Source organism: Heterodontus francisci, chromosome 7 (assembly GCF_036365525.1).
Source record: "Heterodontus francisci isolate sHetFra1 chromosome 7, sHetFra1.hap1, whole genome shotgun sequence".
NCBI classification, from domain to species: domain Eukaryota; kingdom Metazoa; phylum Chordata; class Chondrichthyes; order Heterodontiformes; family Heterodontidae; genus Heterodontus; species Heterodontus francisci.
In genome coordinates, this window is record NC_090377.1 from 133,082,092 (window position 1) to 133,105,352 (window position 23,261).

Genomic DNA, 23,261 nt, shown 5'->3' on the forward strand with positions numbered 1-23,261 from the left:
AACAGCAATAACCTGCTCGCCGATGTTCAGTTTGAGTTCTGCCAGGGTCACTCGGCTCCTGACCTCATTACAGCTTTGGTCCAAACATGGACAAAAGAGCTGAACTCCAGAGGTGAGATGAGAGTGACTGCCCTTGACATCAAGGCAGCATTTGACTGAGTATGGCATCAAGGAGCCCTAGCAAAATTGAAGTCAGTGGGAATCACGGCGAAACTCTCCACTGGTTAGCATCGTACCTAGCACAAAGGAAGATGGTTGTGGTTGTTGGAGGTCAATCATCTCTGTCCCAGGACATCACTGCAGGAGTTCCTCAGGGTAGTGTCCTAGGCCCAAACATCTTCTTCAATGAACCTCCCTCCATCGTAAGGTCAGAAGTGGGAATGTTCGCTGATGATTGCACAATATTCAATACTATTTGCAACTCCTCAGATGCTGAAGCAGTCTGTGCCTGCATGCAGCAAGACCTGGATAACAGTCAGTTTTGGGCTGACAAGTGGCAAGTAATATTTATGCCACACAAGTGCCAGGCAATGAACATCTCCAACAAGTGAGAATCTAACCATCTCCCTTGACGTTCAACGGCATTACCATGGCTGAATGTCCCACCATCAACATCCTGGGGTTACCATTGACCAATAGGTTTCGAGCTGCTGGACGTCCATACTTGCAATACAAGGCCACCTGCAAATGGGTTATGAATATCGACACAGACAACTGGGAGACATCTGCCGACCGCTGTGACCTCTGGAGACTGACTGTTTGGAGGGGCAGTGGAAAAGGCGAGAAGAAACAGAAATCTCAGCTGGTTGAGAAGAGGACCCAGAGAAAAGAAGCGAGAAGGAAGGTGGATAATACTATCTGGAACATAATACAAACTAGTACACAATAATAACTGGTACCCAATAATAACTGGTACACAATACTAACATGTACACTATACAGATATTAACTTTTACACTCTGCTAACTAGTACACAATACTAACTGGCACTCAATACTCACTGGTATCCAATGCTAACATGTACACTGCTAATGCTAATTGGTACACAATACGAACAAGTACACTATACTGATACACAATACTTACTGATACACAGTATGAACTATTGCCCAATTCTAACATGTACATTATACTAATACTAACTGGTACACATTACTCTCTGGTGCACAATACAAATTGCAACACAATGTTAACTGGCACAAAATACGAACTGGTACGCAGTACTAACTATTACCTAATTCTAACATGCACATTATACTAATACTAACTGGTACACAACACTCACTGGTTCAGAATACTAACATGCACACTATACTAATGTGAATTGGTACTTAATACTCACTAGTACATAACACTAACTTGGTACCCAATACATACATGTACACTTTGCTGATACTAAATGGTAAACAATACTCACTGATTCACAGTACTAACTGGTACACAATGCTAACATGTACATTACAGTAATACTAACTGGTACACAATTCTCGGTACACAATATTCACTGTTACACAATGTTAACACGTACACAATATTATTACTAACTGGTACACAAAACTAATATAAACAGTATACTGATACTAATTGGTACACAATGCTAATTGACACACAAAACTGACTGGTACAGAACACTCACTAGTACCCAATACTAACAGGTACACTATACCAACGCTAACTGGTAGATGATATTAACTGGCACGCAATACTCACTAGTACAGAATTTTTACTGGTACAGTATACTAAGATGATGAATAATACAGAGAAGTTGTTTTCACTCTTGGGGGAATCTTAATCTAGGGGACATGGTTACGAAATAAGTGGACACTCATTTAAAACTGAAATGCTAAGGAATTTCTTCTCTCAGAGGGTAGTGAGTGTCTGGAATTCTCTACCTCAGAGAGTTGTGGAGGCTAGATCAATGAAAGTATTTAAAGACGGGGTAGATAGATTTTTGAAATATCGGGGGAATTGAGGGCTATGAGGAGCTGGCATGAAAGAGGAGTTTAGATCTGGGGCCTATCAGCCATGATCTTACTGAATGGCGGAGCAGGCTTGAGGGGCCGAATGGCCTACTCCTGCACTTATTTCTTAAGTTCTTATGTTAACTGCAACCAAATACTAATACTGACTGGTAGACCATACTGACATGTAGACCATACTAATGCTAACTACTGATATACAATACTCATTAGTATACAATACTCATATAATTCTCACTGGTGCCCAGAAATAAATATGTATGCAATACTAATGCTAACTGGTACACAATACTCACTGGTACACAATGCTAACATCTCCATTATACTAATGCTAACTGGTACACAATACTCACTGGTACACAATGCTAACATCTACATTATACTAATGCTAACTGGTACACAATACTCACTGGTACACAATGCTAACATCTACATTATACTAATGCTAACTGGTACACAATACTCACTGGTACACAATACTCACTGGTACACAATGCTAACATCTACATTATACTAATGCTAACTGGTACACAATACTCACTGGTACACAATGCTAACATCTACATTATACTAATGCTAACTGGTACACAATACTCACTGGTTCCAAATACCAACATGCACACTTTACTAATGCCAAATGGTACAAAATGCTAACTGGTGCACAATGCTAACTGGTAAATAATAGGATTACGAGCACGATACCAACAGCTGCACAAGTCTAACTGCCATACAAAACATTAACCAGTACACAATACTCACTGGTACACAATGCTGACTGGTACGCACTACTAACTGGTACACAGTAATAACATGTACACAATACTAACTGGTATGCGATACTCACTGGTATACAATGCTAACTGGTATAGAATACATACCAGTGAAGAATACTAACATGTACACTATACTAACTGGTACACAACACTCAATGGCACAAAATGCTAACATGTACACAATACTAACAGGTACATTATACTAATGCTAACTAGTAGACAATGCATACTGGCATGCAATACTAACTGGTACACAAGACTCACTAGTACAGAATCTTAAATGGTACAAAATTCTCACTGGTACACAATACACACGGGTACACAATGCTAACACTAACTGGTAAATAATATGAACAAGTACCCAATACTAACTGGTACTTAATGCTAACTGTACAATACTAACAGTTATACTATAATAATGGTGCACAATACTCACTGGTACACAATACTGACTGGTAGACAATAGTAACTGGCACACAATGAAAACTGGTACACAATACTCACTGGCACATAATGCAAACTGGTATACAATACTGACTGGTATACAATACTAACATGTATACTATACTAATTGGTACACAATACTAACAGGTACACAATCATAACATGCACACTGTATTAACCAATACACAAGACATCTGGTGCACAATACTAACTTGCATACTATACTAGCTGGTACACAGTACTAATTGATGCACAATACTAAAAATAACTGGTACACAATACTATCTGGCACATAATGCTAACTGGAATATAATACTAATACTAACTGGTACATAATACTAACCTCTATAGTATATTAACTGCTGCACAAGACTCACTGGTACACAATGCTAACTGGTATACAATACTAACTGGTACACAATACTATCTGGCACATAATGCTAACTGGAATATAATACTAATACTAACTGGTACATAATACTAACCTCTATAGTATATTAACTGCTGCACAAGACTCACTGGTACACAATGCTAACTGGTATACAATACTAACTGGTACACAATACTAACATGAATACTAACCAATGCATAATGTTAACTGGTACATAGTGCTAACTGGTACACAATACTCCCTGGTACACAAGACCAACACTAATCGATATACAATACTATCTGATACCTAATGTTAAATGGTACACATGACTCACTGGTACACCATGCTAACAGTTACACAATTCTAACGCATACGCACTACTAAATGGTACACAATACTATCTGGTACACAATATTAACAGGACCACAATACTGACTGGTACACAATAACTTGCAAGACAATATTAACTAGTACTGAATACTAAGTGGTAAATAATGCTAACTAGTACAACATGAACAATACAAAACAAACGTTTGCAATGTTGATTGGAGCAAAAGGTAACTAGTACAAAGTTAACTAACACATTACTAACCAGCACACTAACTAGTACAAAGATGCGTAACACAATATTGATTACTAAAATGTCACGTACCTTGCTGCTGTAGTTTATAGTCTGTGGAGTAGGCTTTTCCTATAATATTCCACACTGGCCTCAGACAACCAAATAGACCCTCCAGGAATCCTCCCGGCCCTGATCCTGAGCCTGACCCTGAGCGGTTGTAATGTATCTTCATCTCATCCGGTCCACTGTGATCACCACCACCTCCATCGTTCCCATTCCCATCCTCAGGGGTCTGGGTGGTCCCAGCTTCCTCATGCTCCCTTAGCTGCAGCACACTGTTTTCAAACTGGTTGTGGGAGTCTTCGCTGACGCTGGTGAGCACGGTGATGGTGACGGGGTGGTTGGAGTTGGAGCTTCCGCTGCTGTCGCCCTGCGGCGGCCCCTTCTCCTGCAGGTTGTCTAGGATCTCGGGTGGTGAGTACGATGGCTTGTGGCCCACGTCTCTGCCCGGCAGCTTCTCCCGCTCCCCTGCGGTCCCCAGCTCTTCCTTCAGGTTCTGGTTGATGAGGTTGGAGGAGGGTGACCATGTCAGGACCTCCTGCGGACTGGCCATCACGCCGTGCATGTGCATTGGGCAGGCGGCCTGAGGTGACTTTCAGTATGATCCTAGGAGGCGACCCAACGAGAAGGGCAGGCACTCAAACCTGCCGGGAGAAAGGAAATATTCTGTGAATTGTCAGCCAGCTATGAACAATGTTCCTTTACAGTGTCAGCTGTGGCTTAGTGGGTAGCTCTCTCACAATCTCAGTCAGAAAGTTAATGGTTCAGTCACACTGCAGGACTTGAGCACAAAAATCTTGCCCGACACTCCCAGCGCAGTACTAAGGGAGTGCTGCAGCGTCAGCAGTGCCATCTTTCAGAAGAGACGTCAAACTATGGCCCTGTCTGCCCTCTCAGATGGACACAAAAGACCCCATGCCACTATTTCAAAGAGCAGGGGAGGTTTTTTTTTTATTCGTTTTTGGGATGTGGGCGTCACTGACTCGGCCAGCATTTATTACCCATCCCTAATTGCCCTTGAAGTGAGTGGCTTGCGGGGCCATTTCAGAGAGCATTTTTAAGAGTCAACCACATTGCTGTGGGCCTGGAGTCACATGTAGGCCAGACCAGGTAAGGACAGCAGATTTCCTTCCCTTAACGGCATTAGTAAACCAGATGGGTTTTTTGACAATGGCTTCATGGTCACCATTAGACTAGCTTTTTAATTCCCAGATTCCCTAGGGCTGGCTCGGGGCCTATGGCTGGCTCGGAGCCTGTGGCAGACCTGGGGCTTATGGCTGGCTCGGGGCCTGTGACAGACTTGGTGCCTATGGCTGGCTCAGGGCCTGTGGCAGACTTGGTGCCAATGGCTGGCTCGGGGCCTGTGACAGACTTGGGGCCTATGGCTGGCTCGGGGCCTGTGACAAACTTGGGGCCTATGGCTGGCTCGGGGCTTGTGACAGACTTGGGGCCTATGGCTGGCTCAGGGCCTGTGACAGACTTGGGGCCTGTGGCAGACTTGGGATCTTTACCCTTTACATCCAGTGGATTATTTTTCTCGCGTGTTCTCCTAGTCGTTACGTGGGTAACCATGACAGCCAACATGCCGTTTATGGGAGTTTTCTGTGCACAAATTGGCTGCTGTTACACTTCAAATGTATTTCATTGGCTGTAAAACACTTTGGGACATCCTGGGGTCGTGAAAAGTGTTATATAAATGCAAAATCTTTTATTCTCTTTCTTTCTTTGTATTTCACCTCTTTCTAGGCATTTTGGGATGCTCTATAGCGGATTTAAAACCCATTGGCATGGTTCCCTCACAGATGCTGCAGTAACGCAGTCTGGCCCTCCTCCCACCCCCTCACTTCCAGCCCACTCCATAGGCTGTGAATAATGCAAGGGCCAATCTTTCACAATCTGGCATCACTTGACATGGGAAAATTGCTGAGATAGGAAAAGGGGCTCTCAGGTGACGTTCAAACAATCTCTCCTTGCAAGTCACTGAAATGGCTCCTCTCCAGAGCTGTGTTACTGTAATTACATCCTGCGCACTCATGGCAGCAATGAACTCCAGTTACTGATGAAACCTCAGAGCAAAGAGAATCAATGCCTTGGCAACCCAGTAAACCGCACCCTCACTAACCCTGCAGTGAAATGAATATTCTGGATTTCTTTCATTATTTCCTTCTTCCAGTTCTGTCCCCTTCCTCATCTGGAAGCTCTAACTCTCTCTGTGTTTAGGCTCCACTGGTGTTTTCCCGTACCTTACCCTGAGTGGCTACCTTTCCTTGGGTCTCAAGCTATCTGACTGGGGAGGCATCATAACCAAACCATGCTCCAACCCTCACCTGCCAGCCACCTTGTGAGCATTTGCAGCCGGGGGCTTGCTGGACGGTGATCGGCAGAAGGTGCCGACAATTCCCCTTCCCTATCCCAGGGACCAATTGTAACTTTTATGGAAGACTGGGGTGCAGCTTGATGTTTGGAGGCCGGCATCACTCGCATCTTGGCTGTCGCAGCTCACTGCTTTAACCCCTGCCCTGGCCTCCAGTATAACGTCATGTGCTCAGAGTGCATTCTACAGGAAGGTGGCAGACATACTCCATTTTTAGTACATAACTGTAGAAAACAACAGATTTCACCTTGTCCTTCTCCAAGTGCAGGGCTAGCCTGATGTCTGCAAACAGATTAGCTCAGTCCGCTATGGTTTAGTGGGTCACTCTCTCAACTTTGAGTCAGGAAGGTCAGGGGTTCAAGTCCCACTGCAGAGACCCGAGCACAAAATCTAGGCTGGCACTCCAGCAAGAGTTTCCCTGACAAAGGCACTGCCTATTGGGTGGAATGTTAAACTGAGACCCCATCTGCTGTCTCAGGTAGATGGAAAAGATCCCATGGCATTATTCAACAAAAAGCAGGCACGTTCTCCCCAGTGCCCTGGCTAAGACTTATCCCTCTATTGGCATCACTAAAACAGATAAACTGCTCATTATCACATTGCTGTTTGTGGGATCGTGCTGTGTGCAAACTGGCTGCTGCTTTTCCTACATTACAACAGTGACTACACTTCAAAAGTACTTCATTGGCTGTAAAGCACTTTGGACGTTCTTGTGGACGTGAAAGGAAACACATACAGTTGTACATACTTTTTTTCTAGCTTGGATCAAATAAGACTACAGCTACTATTAGCAGCCTCAACAGTCACACCAGCAGTGACCCACTGAGCTTGTGTCACAGCACAGGCAGCATTTTAGTATCTGACTGTGTGCAGGATGGTTTGGCTAAACAGTATTGTTTGGCTGAATTCAACAGCGAGGGAATAAAACCACAACAACAACTTACATTTATAAAGCGCCTTGAATGTAATAATACATCCCAAGGTGCTTCACAGGAGCATTCGAAAACAAAATACGCCACAGAGGGGGCTTAGTCAAAGAGTTCGGTTTTAAGGAGTGTCTTAAAGGAGGGAAGCGAGATGGAGAGGTGGAGAGAGGGAATTCCAGAGCTTGGTGCTGAGGTAACTGAAGGCAGAGCCACCAACAGTGTGGAGCGATTAAAATTGGGGATGCACAACAAGCCAGTCATGTCATAGTATAAAAGTTGAGATTCAGCCACACTGATCAATCCAAACCAAACCCAAAGGGGCCTGATGCCCTTTTATGTTACAAAAGGACCTCAATGCCCTGTACTTGTTGACTTACACTGGCTCCCAGTCCAGTAACATCTAGATTTAAAAATTCTCATCCCTGTTTTCAAATCCCCCCATGGCCTCGCCCTCTCCCTATCTCTGTAACCTCCTCCAGCCCCACAACCCTCCGAGGTATCTGCGCTCCTCTAATTCTGGCCTCTCGAGCATCCCCGATTTCCTTCATTTCTCCATTGGCGGCCGTGCCTTCAGCTGCCTGGGCCGCAAATTCTGGAATTCCCTTCCCAAACCTCTCCACATCTCCACTTTTCCCTCCTCCTTTCAGGCACTCCAAGCTTTCGGTCACCTGTCCTAATACCTCCTTATGCGGCTTAGTGTTAAAACTTTGGTTTCATAACACTCCTCTGAAGCACCTTGGGGCGTTTTACTAGGTTAAAGGCGGTCTATAAATACACATTGTTGTTTTGTCTGACTTTACTTGCACAGCATCAACACCATCAGGGGCATCCAAGATTCTTCCTGGGACAAGCCTTCCTTCGGATTAAAACTGCCAGCAGAAGCCAAAGCTTAATGAAAACTTGACAGCACTTGACCTCAAATCCCTCCACCCTGATTCTGCCCATTGGCCACAGCCTGACCGCTCAGCCCCTCCCCAAAGCACCAACAAGCCTGCTAGCTCGCTGGACCTATCACCACCCAGGGCAGCCCTGGTGCAAACTCAACCTCGCACTAAGTTCACACGGACACTTGGAGCTGTCCTGGACACCAATAGTGTTTCTAGATATAAATGCAACAATCAGGTTATTGAGTTTTTGGAACCGCAAGTAACAAATCTGATCAGACAAGAGAGCTGTCACTGTAAAGACCAGCAGAAAGACAGCAAGATGACTGGCTCACAAGACAGAACTGAAATATACTCCAGATGCTCGCTGAATTATACATGGCATTACTCGGTCTAATTCAATTAACCCACAGGGCCCAATGAAAACAACTGCAGCTGCCAAATATCATTTACACTCCTGTACACTGGGCACTGACTGTTGAGCACTGTACACAAGCTGTAGGAGACACTAAACCATACAAAGAGCTCCACTCTGCCATGTAATCCCAGTTAGGAGAGACACTCAACACAGACAACTGCAGTCAGGACTGAATATATTGACACCAACAAGCAGACAAACTGACCGTGCCAGCAGAGGCGGAGTCAGTGGGGGTTGGGGGTCATGGTCCTGCCAATCACTTTGATGTTGGTCGACATGGTATATCAGTGCTCGGCCAAAACTAGTATTGCCAAAAAGAGTGTTGCCAACCCTCCAGTATTAACCTGGACTTTATGGGAGTTAAAGCCTAATCTCCTGGTACTGCTGCGTGAGGGTATTACAATAAATTGGTGGTGTTTTTTTGTTAACTTTCTTTGAAGCCAAAAGTGGCTGCAGCTGATTTACAATTGCGACGTACTTCCTTTGTTCACCAGCGTGTGAAGTTCGCATGTGAATGCACAACCAGCTGCTCATTCACACCTTTCACAAGGCTGTAGTAAAATGGAAAGCATTTTACACCGGGATTAACTCCATTAAACTGTGAACTTTTCTTCACCTTGTTGATGCAGGTAGACTCCTCTCTTACCCGTTCACCTTTCGGTCTGCTTCCACCTCTCTGTGGCAAACTAACCTGCTCTTGACCCACGCTGATTTGTACCTCCTCCCTTCCTCTGCGGCAAGTTCACAAAATCATAGAATCGTTACAGCGCAGAAGGCCATTCGACCCATTGTGTCCGTACTGGCCCTCCTAAGGAGCAATTCACGTACTGCCACTCCCCCGCCCTCTCCCCACATCCCTCAGTCCCGCAGCCACCCCATCCTGACATGGGACACACATGAACCCGTGACCGCAGCACTGTGTAGGGTGTCTGGAACAGGTTTTGTCTGGAAGCTTGCACTCTCGGTGGGGCTCTCTGGTGGTTTTTGAGAAAAGGACCAAGCGTTTCTGCTGGTTTTGCCAGCGCAATCCAGATGAAATCAGCCAGAGCAGTGCAAGAGATCCCGGAAATTGAAATGCAAGTTATGTCAGCTGTAAATTGAGTCTCCACAATCTTTTGCGCTGGTTTGAAAAGAAAATCGTGCTGCAAGCTGGCCCCGCCCACAAATCTGGTCATGCCCTCAAACTGAAATAATGAAGATGGGGCTTTTCCGCCAATTGTGCTTGTTCGATTCGAGTCTTCAAATTAACCCGCTTTTTCACGGAGCATAGGCAACTAGTCAGGATATTTTAAACGTTTTTACGCATGAAGAAATATTTAATTTACTACTGAAACCTGTGGCTGCGTGGGTTTTCGCCGGGTGCTCCGGTTTCCTCCCACATCCAAAAGACTTGCAGGTGATAGGTAAATTGGCCGTTGTAAATTGCCCCTAGTGTAGGTAGGTGGTAGGGAATATGGGATTACTGTAGGGTTAGTATAAATGGGTGGTTGTTGGTCGGCACAGACTCGGTGGGCCGAAGGGCCTGTTTCAGTGCTGTATCTCTAAATAAAAGAAAATAAAATAAACACGTAATTGGTTCTGTACAGTTCTTGAAGTCAGTTTCGGTGGTTTCAAATTCGGTAACTCATAGGTGGCGGACAAGACACTCCTAAACCAGCATTTCCTTGTGCTTACACTCTAATTAAAAATGCTATTTTTCAATAAACCCATTTTCAGCCGTATTAATAAAACTGCACCAGGTTACAACTCTTAAAACACATGACGGAATTTTTTTTTTAATGCGAAATAAGAAACAATTTTACATTTGTGATCATGCGAATGAGTTTGGGCAGAAACCTGAACTGTAACTTCACTTCAGAAAAGCAGCACAATTCCGAGCACAATTTAAGCCCACTTGCCGACTGCCACTAAAACAGAAACATTACCCCAAGACAACATACCAGAAAAAGTCAGAACTTGCATTTAAAGTGAAGACTATGTGTGTGTGTGTGTGTGAACCCTGAGTGATCAGTTGTCATTCCACCGCAAGTCCAAGATCTCCTTTATTCAAAGTGTGCTCCCCTCCTACCTGCCCCAATGGCTGAACTAATGCAGGCAGTGTGTAAATTATCCATACAGAATAGGAGGTGCCAGGTTTCATGCACGGCCTCGTCTACGTGAGTTGATCTCGACTGGGTGACATTAGGGGGTGTGGCCTCATGCCCCATGTAAACGTTAGCTAAAGTTCCCAGTCTCAGATACTATCCCCTGCCAACACCACTTCCCCAACAAAAACAAGAAATGCTGGAACCACTCAGCAGGTCTGGCAGCATCTGTGGAGAGAGAAGCAGAGTTAACGTTTCGGGTCAATGACCCTTCTTCGGAACTAGCAAATATTAGAAATGTCAAAGGTTATAAGCAAGTGAGCCGGGGGTGGGGCAAGAGATAACAAAGGAGAAGGTGTAGATTGGACAAGGCTACATAGCTGACCAAGAAGTCATGGAGCAAAGGCAAACAATATGTTAATGGTGTGTTGAAAGACAAAGCATTAGTACAGATAGAGTGTTAATGAACTGAAGATTGAGCAGCAGCAATTACAAACATGAAAAAAAAACAGTGGGTAAGCAAACTGAACAAACTACAATGAAATGGACAGAGTGGATAGTCAGAAGCTTTTTCCCAGGGTGGAAGAGTCAGTTACTAGGGGACATAGGTTTAAGGTACGAGGGGCAAAGTTTAGAGGGGATGTACGAAGCAAGTTTTTTTACACAGAGGGTGGTGAGTGCCTGGAACTTGCTGCCAGGGGAGGTGGTGGAAGCAGATACAATAGCGACGTTTAAGAGACATCTTGACAAATATATGAATAGGAAGGGAATAGAGGGATATGGGCCCCGGTAGTGCAGAAGGTGTTAGTTTCGGCAGGCATCAAGATCGGCGCAGGCTTGGAGGGCCGAATGGCCTGTTCCTGTGCTGTACTGTTCTTTGTTCTTTGAAATGAAATAAACCAAAGAAAAAAAATTGTAAAAAATGTGAAAAAGAAAAAATAACTAAAAATAAAAGTAAAACGGGGGGCCCGTCATGCTCTGAAATTATTGAACTCAAATGTTCAGTCCGGCAGGCTGTAGTGTGCCTAATCGGTAAATGAGATGCTGTTCCTCGAGCTTGCGTTGATGTTCACTGGAACACTGCAGCAATCCCAGGACAGAGGTGTGAGCAGGAGAGCAGGGGGGAAGTGTTGAAATGGCAAGCAACCGGAAGCTCAGGGTCCTGCTTGCGGACTGAGAGGAGATGTTCCGCAAAGCGGTCACCCAGTCTGCGCTTGGTCTCCCCAATGTAGAGGAGACCACACTGTGAGCAGCGAATACAGTATACTACATTGAAAGAAGTACAAGTAACTCGCTGCTTCACCTGAAAGGAGTGTTTGGGGCCTGGGATAGAGAGGAGACTATCCCCAAGCTGAATAGTGCACACGCTCAGCCATTGGGCAAAAATAGGCTGAAGCTCAGATGATGTCCTCCGTGATCAAATGCTCTTAATTCTCAAGGTCGAGGAGAGTGCCCACTGTGAGGTATCGGAGGCTGCCATGCACCTGTGGACCCCGCAACTGAACACGAGTCAACACCTCCGGGGGAGGAGGAGGAGAAACAGGAGGGGAAATTCTGCTGCCTCGGCAACCTTTCCTCACTGATCTCTGCCCCTTTGGGCGAGTCTGTCTGTTATTATACATTGGGTGGAGGTTGACTTCTGAGAGTGAATTCAGGTTTCGACCCCATGAGTCTGAAAACCTGGGAGCGCTGTTTATACACCTGCCACATCTTGTGTTCAAAAATAAACTTGTGGATTCGTGGAGTGCCATTTTTAGTTCAGAATTTCTGGTTTTGCACCAGCTCAGCCTGATTATCATCTCAGTGTGAGATCGGGCTCCTGAATTAATGCACAACAAGCGAAACCTGACTGGAACCATCCTTTAGGTTTTTGGCAGACTTTCTCCTCTCCGCTCCCAAAGGCACTGCCTCTTGTTACAGTACAGTTCCCACAAGTGGCTGGTGTCCTCCAAGTACCACTCTTCATGTATGAGCCTAGGCAGCAAGTACTCGCCTGCAGGAGGCGTCACCACTGTGCGCTATACTATCTACACCTGACATCGACTCTAACTTTCCAGCACATTGGGTCACTGGGAAGTGATCAGAAGTGGGGAACTTGTCTGATTCTTTCTTTTTTCCTCTCCATTGACTATAATCCCCCGGCTGAGATCTGTTAAATCGAGCAGACTATTGACCGAAGCTGCGCACTTCTGATCTGTATGGTTCAGGATAGGGTTTCAGCTGTAATGCCCCATGTGGTTGGATAGCCTGTTAACACTCGTTATCTGTTCTTGTGCACTGCCTTTACCAACTGAGTGACTGGGGTGTGCGGGAATGAACCTTTGTGATGGCAGCTGCAACTAAAACACAGATCTTAAAGGGTTTAAGAGCCATTCAAACAAGGTGATACAGAGCGTCCTGACAAGCTGAGTCAATGTGGTCACCTCCTGTCTGCAGGTGCATCAAACAAGAACAACTTGCATTTATATAGAGCCTATAACATAGTAAAAGGCCCCAAGGTGCGTCACAGGAGTGTGACAACGAGTCACATAAAGAGATATTAGGTCTGATGCTTAGTCAAAGAGATAGATTTTCAGGAGCATCTTAAAAAAGGAAAGAGGGGTAGCGAGGCAGAGAGATTTAGGAAGGGAATTCCACAGCTTAGGGCCTAGGCAGCTGAAGGCATGCCTTGCCAGTGGTGGAGTGATAAAAATTGGGGATCACAAGATGAGAGAATTGGAGATTGTGTCTTCAAGACTTGGGTGAGGTTCAGCCGAGTTTAGTATAGGATATGAGACAAAGACAGAGAGACAAAGACTGCAGCAGCTGAACATAAAGGCTTCTCCTTTGATTCTGTCTGTTTTCGTGTCACTTTCACATTGCTAGCCTGTGTGTTCTACAGCAGCCTCTAGAGTACATAATGCACAATGCAACTGCAATTTCAAAACACTACAACACTACAGAGATGTGCATGGATCTCGGAGAGTTGTAGAGCTGGAGGAATTTACAGAGACAGAAAGGGGTGAAGACATGGAGGCATTTGAAAATAAGGATGAAAATGTAGATCAACGAGCACATGGTGATTGGTGAAGGGAACTTGGTGTGAGTTAATACACAGACATCAGAGTTTTGGATGACCTCAAGTTTATGTAAGTAGAATGTGGGAGACCAGCCAGGAAAGCATTGGATTAGTCAAGTCTAGAGGTAACAAAGGCATGAATGAGGATTTCAGCAGCAGATGAGCTGATACAGGGGCAAAGTTGGGTATTGGTACAGAGGCGGAAATAAGTGGTCTTAATGATAGGCAGTCAGAAGCTCATTGTGGGGTCAAACATGACACCAAGTTTGTGAAGGTCTGGTTCAGCCTCAGACAGTGGCCAAGGAAAGGGATGGAGTCGGGGGCTAGGGAACGGAATTTGTGGCAATGGTCAAGAGCTGGCAAGCTTGCACTGGTCCATTAGTTGCTGCAGGAGTTAGTTTAATGAATGGAAGGGGAGGTTTTTTGAGTCGGCTGCCCATGTCTCAATGAGAAATAACTGTAACTCAGCTTATTACAACCTTTCATACATTAAATTACAACAGTGACTACTGCAAAGCTACTTCATTGATGGAGGTCATTAAAGATGCTATAGAAATGCAAGTTCTTTCTTTCTAAGAATTCAGTTGGTGACTAATGTGGGTACGTCCTAGTCAGCTTCTCTGATCGCATCAGTGCTCATGATATACAATTAATATACGATTAAATAATAGGCACCGACCTTTGCTTGGTTATAGGTGCACATCTCCCATACCTCGAAGTGGCCACTGTTCTTGACTTGAAGACCCATTTTCCTGTTGGGCACATCACCTCTAAGTTTCATCCTATCTCTGCCCAATAACTACATGTGTGCACTCACTCGATATAACTAGCTGGTAAAAGAGGGAAATGGCGACACATCCTGTGGACTGGTGTGCACTACCACGACGACCAGTTGCTACAGCAGCTTGGCAACAGGTGCCAATGTCATAAACAACTCACTGCGTCACTTGGCAGCTTCACGTGCAGCACTTGTGGCAGAACCTGCCTCTCAATGATTGGCCTTCAGCCATCAGAAAAGGTGCACCAAGAGAAGACACCCCAGCTAAATGGATTGTTTGCTGCGTGTCCATCATCTTTTATAGATGGAAGGATACCAACCAGCACGTGTGTTCATTCGCTCGATATAACTTGTTGGCTGTGTTAGGTCACATAGACTTCATTCTTTTTCCCTTTCTTGCCTTGTTGATTTTGTGCTCAATAAGGTGATGGGTATTGACTGGAGTCGCCAACTCTGGTTGAACGCATTCCCTGACGTTCCATCACATGACCTCTAACTGTCCCATTCCGACTCTCGTGTCCTTGGTCGCCCAGCATGTCCATCCTCATGGTGCTCCGCCTTCCCACACCAAATGGAACATGAACAGACCCGATTAAATGATTCTTTGATTGCCTTTTTTTTTTTACCCCCATCTGCATTATTTTATGCCCCTATGAATCTGCGGTTGTGTCCGAGAGATTAATTTTTGAAATCCCCGAGACTCTCGGATACTCAGGGAGGGCTGATACCCCTAGTCTTGGCAAAGTGGTTACATAGTGTAATCTCCAATCCAATTTTGATTTCGATGTCTGGACAGCATCCAGATTTGGATTGGGGAAGGGTTGCCAGTTAGCATGTGACCAGGCAACCTGTAAGCAGATGGATTTCAATGGTGGGCAAGTGTGAGGTCACTTTGGATCAAAGAAAGATACATCAAAGTGTTTTCTAAATGGTGAGAAACTCGGACTGTAGATTTGCGAGTCCATATGCACAAGAGTCAGGAGACAGACACAAAAAACAATCAAAATTGCTAATGGAATGTTGGCCTTTATCTCAAGGGGAGGCAGTTACGGCCCAGTTGTACAGAAACTTGGTTAGACCCCCATCTGGAGTACTGTGTTCAGATTTGGACACTGCACCTCTGGGAGGATATATTGGCCTTGGGTGGTGGTGGGGGATGGGGTGGGAAGTGAGGTGGGTGCAGCGCAGTTTCACCGGAATGACACTGGGACTAAAAATGATAAATTACGAAGACAGGCAGCATAAACTTGGTTTGTATTCCCCGAGTGTAGAAAATTGAGGAATGCTCCGATCAAGATGTTCACAACGTTAAAAGGATTTTACAGGGTTGCTACAGAGAAACTGTTTCCTCCGTTGGCGAATGAGGGGACATAACCTTAAAATTTAAACCGGACCATTCAGGAGCGAAATCAGGAGGCACTTTTTCCTTTAAGGAAATCTGGAATTCTCTCCCACAAATGGATGCTGGGACAACTGGAGCTTTCAAGACTGAGGTTGATCGATTTTGGTTAACTAAGGGGATCAGGAGATACGGAGCTAAGGAAGGAAAATTGAATGGATGTACAGATCAACCATGATCTGATTGAATGCAAAACAGGCCTGAGGGGCTGAATGGCCTCCTCCTGTTCCTTTAAATAGACACCTCTTGCCACACCTGCCCCAGGCGTTTGCTTGCGTCACGAACAGCGATACCACAAATAACCAGAGCAAACTTTAAAGAGTTAAAGTCTGCTGGTCCTCCTTCTGCCTGAAATTGGCTCATTAATGTTTCTGAAGCTTTTGACAAGCACGGCTCCTGCTACAACTGCACACTGCTGGCATCTAATGTATTTGTTTCACAAACATTCCTTGAATGATCTGGCAACGTGGCAGGTCTGCACGGAATGGATTCGTAACAATTCTCCAGTATAGCCGACTCTCTTAAAATCATTTGATCAGATATTCAGCACAAAATTCCCAATTTGCTGTGATATTTATATTGCTTATTTCAAATTAGGTGAGAATTCCATCTTTCTGGCACAGGGAATGGTTTTGAATTATCTGGAATGGTCTGTGCAACGGGCAAATGCGGCAGATGTACGAGCTGAATTCTAGTTGCTAATGCGGTTTATAAAGAGCATAAGAAGGCGAGGAACGGGAGCTGATCATTCAGAGACAATCTCCTAACCCCGTGTACAATCTGCCTTGCCATAGATACTACCCAGTTTATTTAACCCTCTGAAGGAAAGATCTCCAATTTTCTATCTGATCTTCAAAGTGACTGAGTAAAACTGCAGAATCACTGCAAGTTTCACATCCGGCTCTACTGCATTCCACAGTAGACAGAAAGCATCATCAAATGTGGAATCTTTTATTATCACTGTCTGTACGTACCCCTAGAGTAGCAATCCTGTATCTAACCAGGCAGATTTGTTATTAAGGATTTAACTGAGAGTCATTTGCTTTCTAAAAAATTATTCTTCAAAGATATTTTGTACATTAAGGTGAGACCAGTGAGTCCAGCAGATGAATTACTTTCCAATTAAGCCACAGCATCAAATACTCCCAAGGCCGATACAGCAAAGCTTAGATACAGGGTAAAGTTCCCTCTACACTGTCCCAACAAACACTCCCAGGGCAGTTGAAATTAACAGTGAGTTCCCACCCAAGTATCACCCAGTATCCACTTTCAGACATCACTGACTAACCTGCTGAGTATTTGCAACATTTTCTGTTCCAATTTCTGATTTCGGAAACACACTTGTTTGATGATCAATCTCACCAGAATGACAGTGGCAAGTTTCAAAATTCCACAACGCTCACAGCAACTTCAGCCATTACAGGCAGTCGGTATTGATGCAACAGCAGACTGAGTAGGGAATCCCCTATTCGTTGATGCAGTACAAAGGTTGTTTCTGTTCATCAGGTAAACAAATTCTTTCACTCTAACAGCATGGAACTGAATCACTTTGATTTGGCTTGTGGGACAGGGTGAAGTATCAATCCAGAGGAGGAGGGGCCTCTACAAATACTTTCATATTATTTCCTTTTTAACAAGTGTTGTGCTCATCGAGGTGGAGATATCAGTGATCTCAGACAAACATTATCACATCAAACACCCCCAGGGCAGGTACAGCACGGGTCCTGTACGGGCTGCTCCTGCACACTCTCCACTTCTTCGCCCTCGTCAGCCGGCCGGACACGCCCTGGCGGTCCACGTTGCCATCTGGCGGCGAGGGGAAACCCCAATGGAGGTCTCTCTACGCGGGAGTCTTTCCCCTTTACATCGGGGACCTGGGGTGGAGGGTGCTGCACAGAGCAGTCCCGTGCAATAGGCTTTTAAGTAGGTTCACGGACACCCAGGCCGCCTGTACTTTCTGCGGCCTGGACAAGTCCGTGTTCCACATATATATGGAGTGTGCGAGGTTGCAGCCTCTATTTGAGTATCTGAAGGGGCTGCTCCTCAAATTCTGGTTGCACTTCAGTCCCACGCTCCTGATCTTTGGGCACTCGGTGCGGAGGGGCTTGGGCCGGGAGGAGGATCTCCTCGTCGGTCTGCTCCTGGGCCTGGCCAAGGTGGCAATTCACAGGTCCAGGTTGCGGGCCGTCAGGGGGTCCGTCCTCCCCGATTGCCTGCCCCTCTTCCGCGGTTACGTTCGTGCCTGGGTGTCCCTGGAGAAGGAGCATGCGATGTCCGCCGGTACGCTTGAGGCCTTCCGCGACCGGTGGGCACCGCAGGGACTGGAGTGCATCGTTGACGCCGAGAATGGCATTTTAATTTGAGTTTTTTGTTTATTTATCTGGTTTTAATAAAGTTATTTAAAAACTGTAAATATGTATATAAAGGGGGCCTGAGGAATAAAGGCCCCCTCGACGTGAAAAATATAATAGGGGCCTGGGGTATAAAGGCCACCTTGGGAAAAAAAACGGGGAGGTTAGATACAGAGTAAAGCTCCCTCTACACTGTCCCCATCAAAAAAAAAATGGGTCTCAGCTGACTGCTGATTGTGGACTGGGAGTTGGAGGCTGGAAGCTGTGTGACTGCTGCAAGAGGAAGACAGAAAATTTAAGGAAGGTTTTCCCAACCATCCCTGTCTACAAAAGAGGAAAACAGGAGGCCAAAAGAACTGACAGTTCTTGTGAGTTCGGCTTTTTGAAGCCCTTTCGTTGATTGTTGTGGGGAGGGGGAAAGAAGAGGCCTGAAGACATTGGGTGGGGCTGTTTTGTTTGAACAGGGAGCTCCTGTGTTTAACAGCATTGAATAGGAGCTCCCTCCCCACCCCAACAACCTAGCCTGGGATAGCTGGAGCTGCCCAGGTGAAAAGACCTTCTCTTTTAAGTTTTCCCTCAACACTGGAAGCAAAGTGTGCCTGGGCAGTTTACAGCTATCCTAGGTGAAGACATCGATCCCCCCCTCCCCCCCCACCACCAACTGGAAGACCAGCGAAAGGACTGCCTTAAAATAACATCTACAAAGAGACTGATTCCTCCTGGCCTTCTTGTCCGTCTGCCTCTCTCCCCTGTGATAACATCCAGCAAAGTATTTGTGAGACTATTTGTTATTATTATTTTTTCCCCCTTTTTGTCAAACTTGACTTTATTCAACGGTGGGTGTGACTCTTCTATCCCTTGGCTTCACAGTCCTCTCCAGTGGCGGGGCCTTCCTATGCTGCAGCAGCTGCTCCTGTATCCCCGCCACCATTTAACATCTTGATGTCAAAACATGGGGTGAAGAGTTACACCCACCCAACCATGACTATATGTTAAGGCAATGGCCAAGGTTGTCGGCCCCTTGGCCATTGTCGCAGCCTCTAAGATGTAGGGAAAGGCAGTGTCTTTCCTGAAGACCGAGTGGGTGGTGGCCCTGGGCCTGAGCAGGGGGCTCACTGTGGGTGGGACTTTCCTGCCAGTGGACCCTCTGGAGGACACTGCACAGCGCGTGATTCTATTAAACGTCCCGCCCTTTATTCCCGATAAGCTCCTCCTCCCCCACTTGCACCATCTGGGGGAGGTGAGGTCGGGGATCTCCCCAGTCTCGCTCGGTCGTCGGGAGAATAGCCTCCGGCATGTCTACTTCTTACGCTGCTAGCTATTCATGCAGATGGCGCGGGAGGTGGTCAAGGAAGGCCATTTTGCTGTTCAGTTCCAAGGGACAGCTTACCGTGTCTTCTGGACCTTGGACGGGGCGTGGTGCCATGTCTGCAAGGGGGTGGGGCATGTTCGAAAGCAGGCGGGATGGGAGGTAACATGGTTAATAGGCAGAAAGCAGAGAATAGGAATAAATGACTCATTCTCGCGTTGGCAGGCTGTGACTAGTGGGGAAGCATAGGGATCAGTGCTTGAGCCCCAGCTGGTCACAATATATATCAATGATTTGGATGTGGGGACCAAATGTAGTATTTCCAAGTTTGCGGGTGACACAAAACTAAGTGGGCCCAGGGTGGCGCCACTGCACCTCCTCCCACTCCCCCTACACCTCCAACAGACACCACTCAGGCGGTTCCGCAGGCCGTGATTTTCAGAGCCTCTGGTGGGGAGGGGAGTCCACCTTAGCCCCGCTGAGGAAGCCTGGCTGGCAAACTGGCAGCAGTTGGAGGCAAAAGTCACCACTCGGCTGGGGCACTGGACAGGACTGCTCCGAGTGCTTTCCGGCAGGGGCTGAGTGCTGATCATATACCAACTGGTTGCTTGTGGCTGTGGTACCGGTAGGTCACTTTGGCCCCACCCCCTACATTTGCCACCAAGATCCACAAGAAGCTGGTCGATTTCCTCCAGGGTAGGAGGAAACACTGGGTCTCTGCCGCGGTCCTGAGTCTCCCGATTGAGGAGGGCAGCCAGGCGCTGGTGTGCATCCACACCCAGGCTGTGACTCTCCGCCTTCGGACCCTGCAGAGATACCTGTAGTTCGAGCGTCCTCACAGATGGTTTGCGCTTGCGTTGTATTTTTCCCCACCAGTGTCACTGCCTCCAAGACGACACGCAGCTCCCGGCGGAGTCCGTTAGCCACGCCTCTCTGAGGGAGTTGCCTGTCTTTTACCGGGGTCTATTCAGAGTCTGGAACATGGTCGCCTCCAGTCAGGGCGCTCCCCCTCTAGCGGAGGAGAGCGCCTCGGCTGTCCGGGCAGCCGACTCCGGGGATGGATCGATTGGCGGAGGAGTAGCCGAAGCCCCCGGGACGCCCCTTACTGCGGGTGACGAGGGGGCCCAGGGGCGCAGAACGCTCCTGGCCGAGCTAACCCCCGCTCGGCTGGAACTGCTCATCAGACCCAGGCCCCGAAACCCTCCTCGGGAGCAAGTCCCACACAACCCGAGCCACCTCTCGGAAATGCCCTCCGTGCCATTCCACACAGCGCAGAGGGGCTGCTCCTGCACACTGTCCCCTTCCTCGCCCTCGTCAGCCAGCCAGACACACCCTGGCGGTCCATGTTGCCATCTGGCGGTGAGGGGAAACCCCGGTGGAGGTCTCTCTACGTGGGTGTCCTCCCCTTTTACATTGGGGACCTGGGGTCGAGGGTACTGCACAGGGCAGTCCTGTGCAATAGACTTTTAAGTAGGTTCACGGACTCCCAGGCCGCCTGTAATTTGTGCCACCTGGATGAGTCCGTGTTCCATGTTTATACGGAGTGTTTGAGGTTGCAGACCCTCTTTGAGTATTTTCGGGGGCTGCTCCTCAAGTTTTGGCTGAAACTTCAGCCCCTCGCTCCTGATCTTTGGGCACCCAGTGTGGAGTGGGGTGGGCCGGGAGGAGGATCTCCTCGTCGGTCTGCTCCTGGGCCTGGCCAGGTGGCAATTCACAGGTCCAGGCTGCGGGCCGTCAGGGGGTCCGTCCACCCTGATTGCCTGCCCCTCTTCCGAGGTTACGTTCGTGCCCGGGTGTCCCTGGAGAAGGAGCATGCAGTGTCCGCTGGCATGCTTCAGGCCTTCCGCAACCAGTGGGCACCACAGGGACTGGAGTGCATCGTCGACGCCGAGAATGGCATTTTAATTCGAGTTTCCGTTATATATCATTGTTAATAAAGTTATTTTATAAAATATATATAAGCAAGGGGGCCTGAGAAATAAAGGCCCCCTTGACATAAAATATGTAAAAGGGGCCTGGGGTATAACGGCCACCTTCAAAAAAAAGAAAAAAAATGGGGTTAGATACACAGTAAAACTCCCTCTAAGAAAAAAAATGGGGTTAGATACAGAAAGAGAGAAAAAAATTGGTTCTCGCTAAAAGGACTGGCTGCTGAACATGACATGACAGCCAGGTGATGTGTTTGCAGGAGGAAGAACATGACATGTTGTCACAGTTTAGCTGCTGGGTTGGTTTGAATCCAGGGCTCTGAAATGAAACTTGGGCGAAATGTTTCTATCATTTCAGCAGAATGTAGAAACAGGAATAGTCCGATCAGACGCTCGAGCCTGCTTCTGCATTCAGTTGCACCATGACTGATGTACATCACAACTTCCTCGAACTGCTGTTGCTCCACATCTGCTGATACCCTTACCCAACAAAAATCTATCTCAGTCTTGAAAATTTCAACTGACCCCACTCCCACCAACACCCCCCCCCCCCCCCCACCCCCCGAACAGCATCCATACCTTTTTAGTGGGGGAGCGTTCCGACAAGTGCTGCTCTCCCATAGTTTCAGTGTAGCTCCAGCACCCGGCTTTCCCACTCGAACTAAAAAAATGTGATGCAGGCAGAGTGCAGTGGGACTAGCTATTTAAAAGAAAACAAATTGTAGAATCGTACCGTGTTTTGTAGATAACAACAGTTAATACGCTTCATTGGCTGTAAAGCACTTTGGGACATCCTGAGATTGTGAAAAACATTGTGTAAATGCCAGTTCTTTCTTTACAGTACAGAAGGAGGCCATTCGGCCCTCTGGGCCTGTTGCTGATGACTCTCAGTAAGAACCATTGGTTGCTTCCCTGATGTACCACTGGGCCAAATTAATGTAGCACTTTGCCAGATAGACCCAATTTTGATTCCTGGCCAATGCCGTGCCTGTTCTCACAGGAACATAGAAGCAGGAGTAGGCCATTCAGCCCATCAAGCCTGCCTCACCACTCAATACGATCATGGCTGATCATCCACTTCAATGTCTTTTCCCCACAATATCCCCATATCCCCTTAGGTCATTTGTATTTAGAAATCTGTCAATCTCTGCTTTAAACATACTCAATGACTGAGCTTCCACAGCCCTCTGGGGTAGAGAATTCCAAAGATTCACAACCCTCTGAGTGAAGAAATTTCTCCTCATCTCTGTCCTAAGTGGCTTCCCCCTTATTTTGAAATTGTGTCCCTTGGTTCTAGACTCCCCAATCAGGGGAAACATCTTAGCTGCATCTACCCTGTCTATCCATTTTAGTATTTTGTAGGGTTCAATGAGATCACCTCTCATTCTTCGAAACTCTAGAGAATACAGGCCCAGTTTCCCCAAACTCTCTTATTGGGACAGTCCCGCCAACCCAGGAACAAGTCTGGTGAACCTTCATTGCACTTCCTCTATTGTAATAACATCCTTCCTAAGGTAAGGGGACCAAAACTGCACACAGCACTTCAAGTGCAGTCTAACCA

General features: G+C 46.7%; 1 protein-coding gene across 3 annotated transcripts in view; it reads right to left on the reverse strand.

Moving 5' to 3' along the window:
• LOC137372331 (mitogen-activated protein kinase kinase kinase 13-like) overlaps positions 1 to 23,261 on the reverse strand; it is a 388,553-nt gene that overhangs the window by 107,084 nt on the left and 258,208 nt on the right. For 2 of the 3 annotated variants that reach the window (XM_068036186.1, XM_068036183.1), the window contains exon 2: positions 4,222 to 4,835. In XM_068036186.1, coding sequence (XP_067892287.1) covers positions 4,222 to 4,762 — 541 coding nt within the window. In that variant the 5' untranslated portion in view covers positions 4,763 to 4,835. Of the gene's footprint in view, positions 1 to 4,221; positions 4,836 to 17,400; positions 17,520 to 23,261 lie in introns of those variants that run through there. The other variant, XM_068036185.1, reaches the window with a different exon arrangement.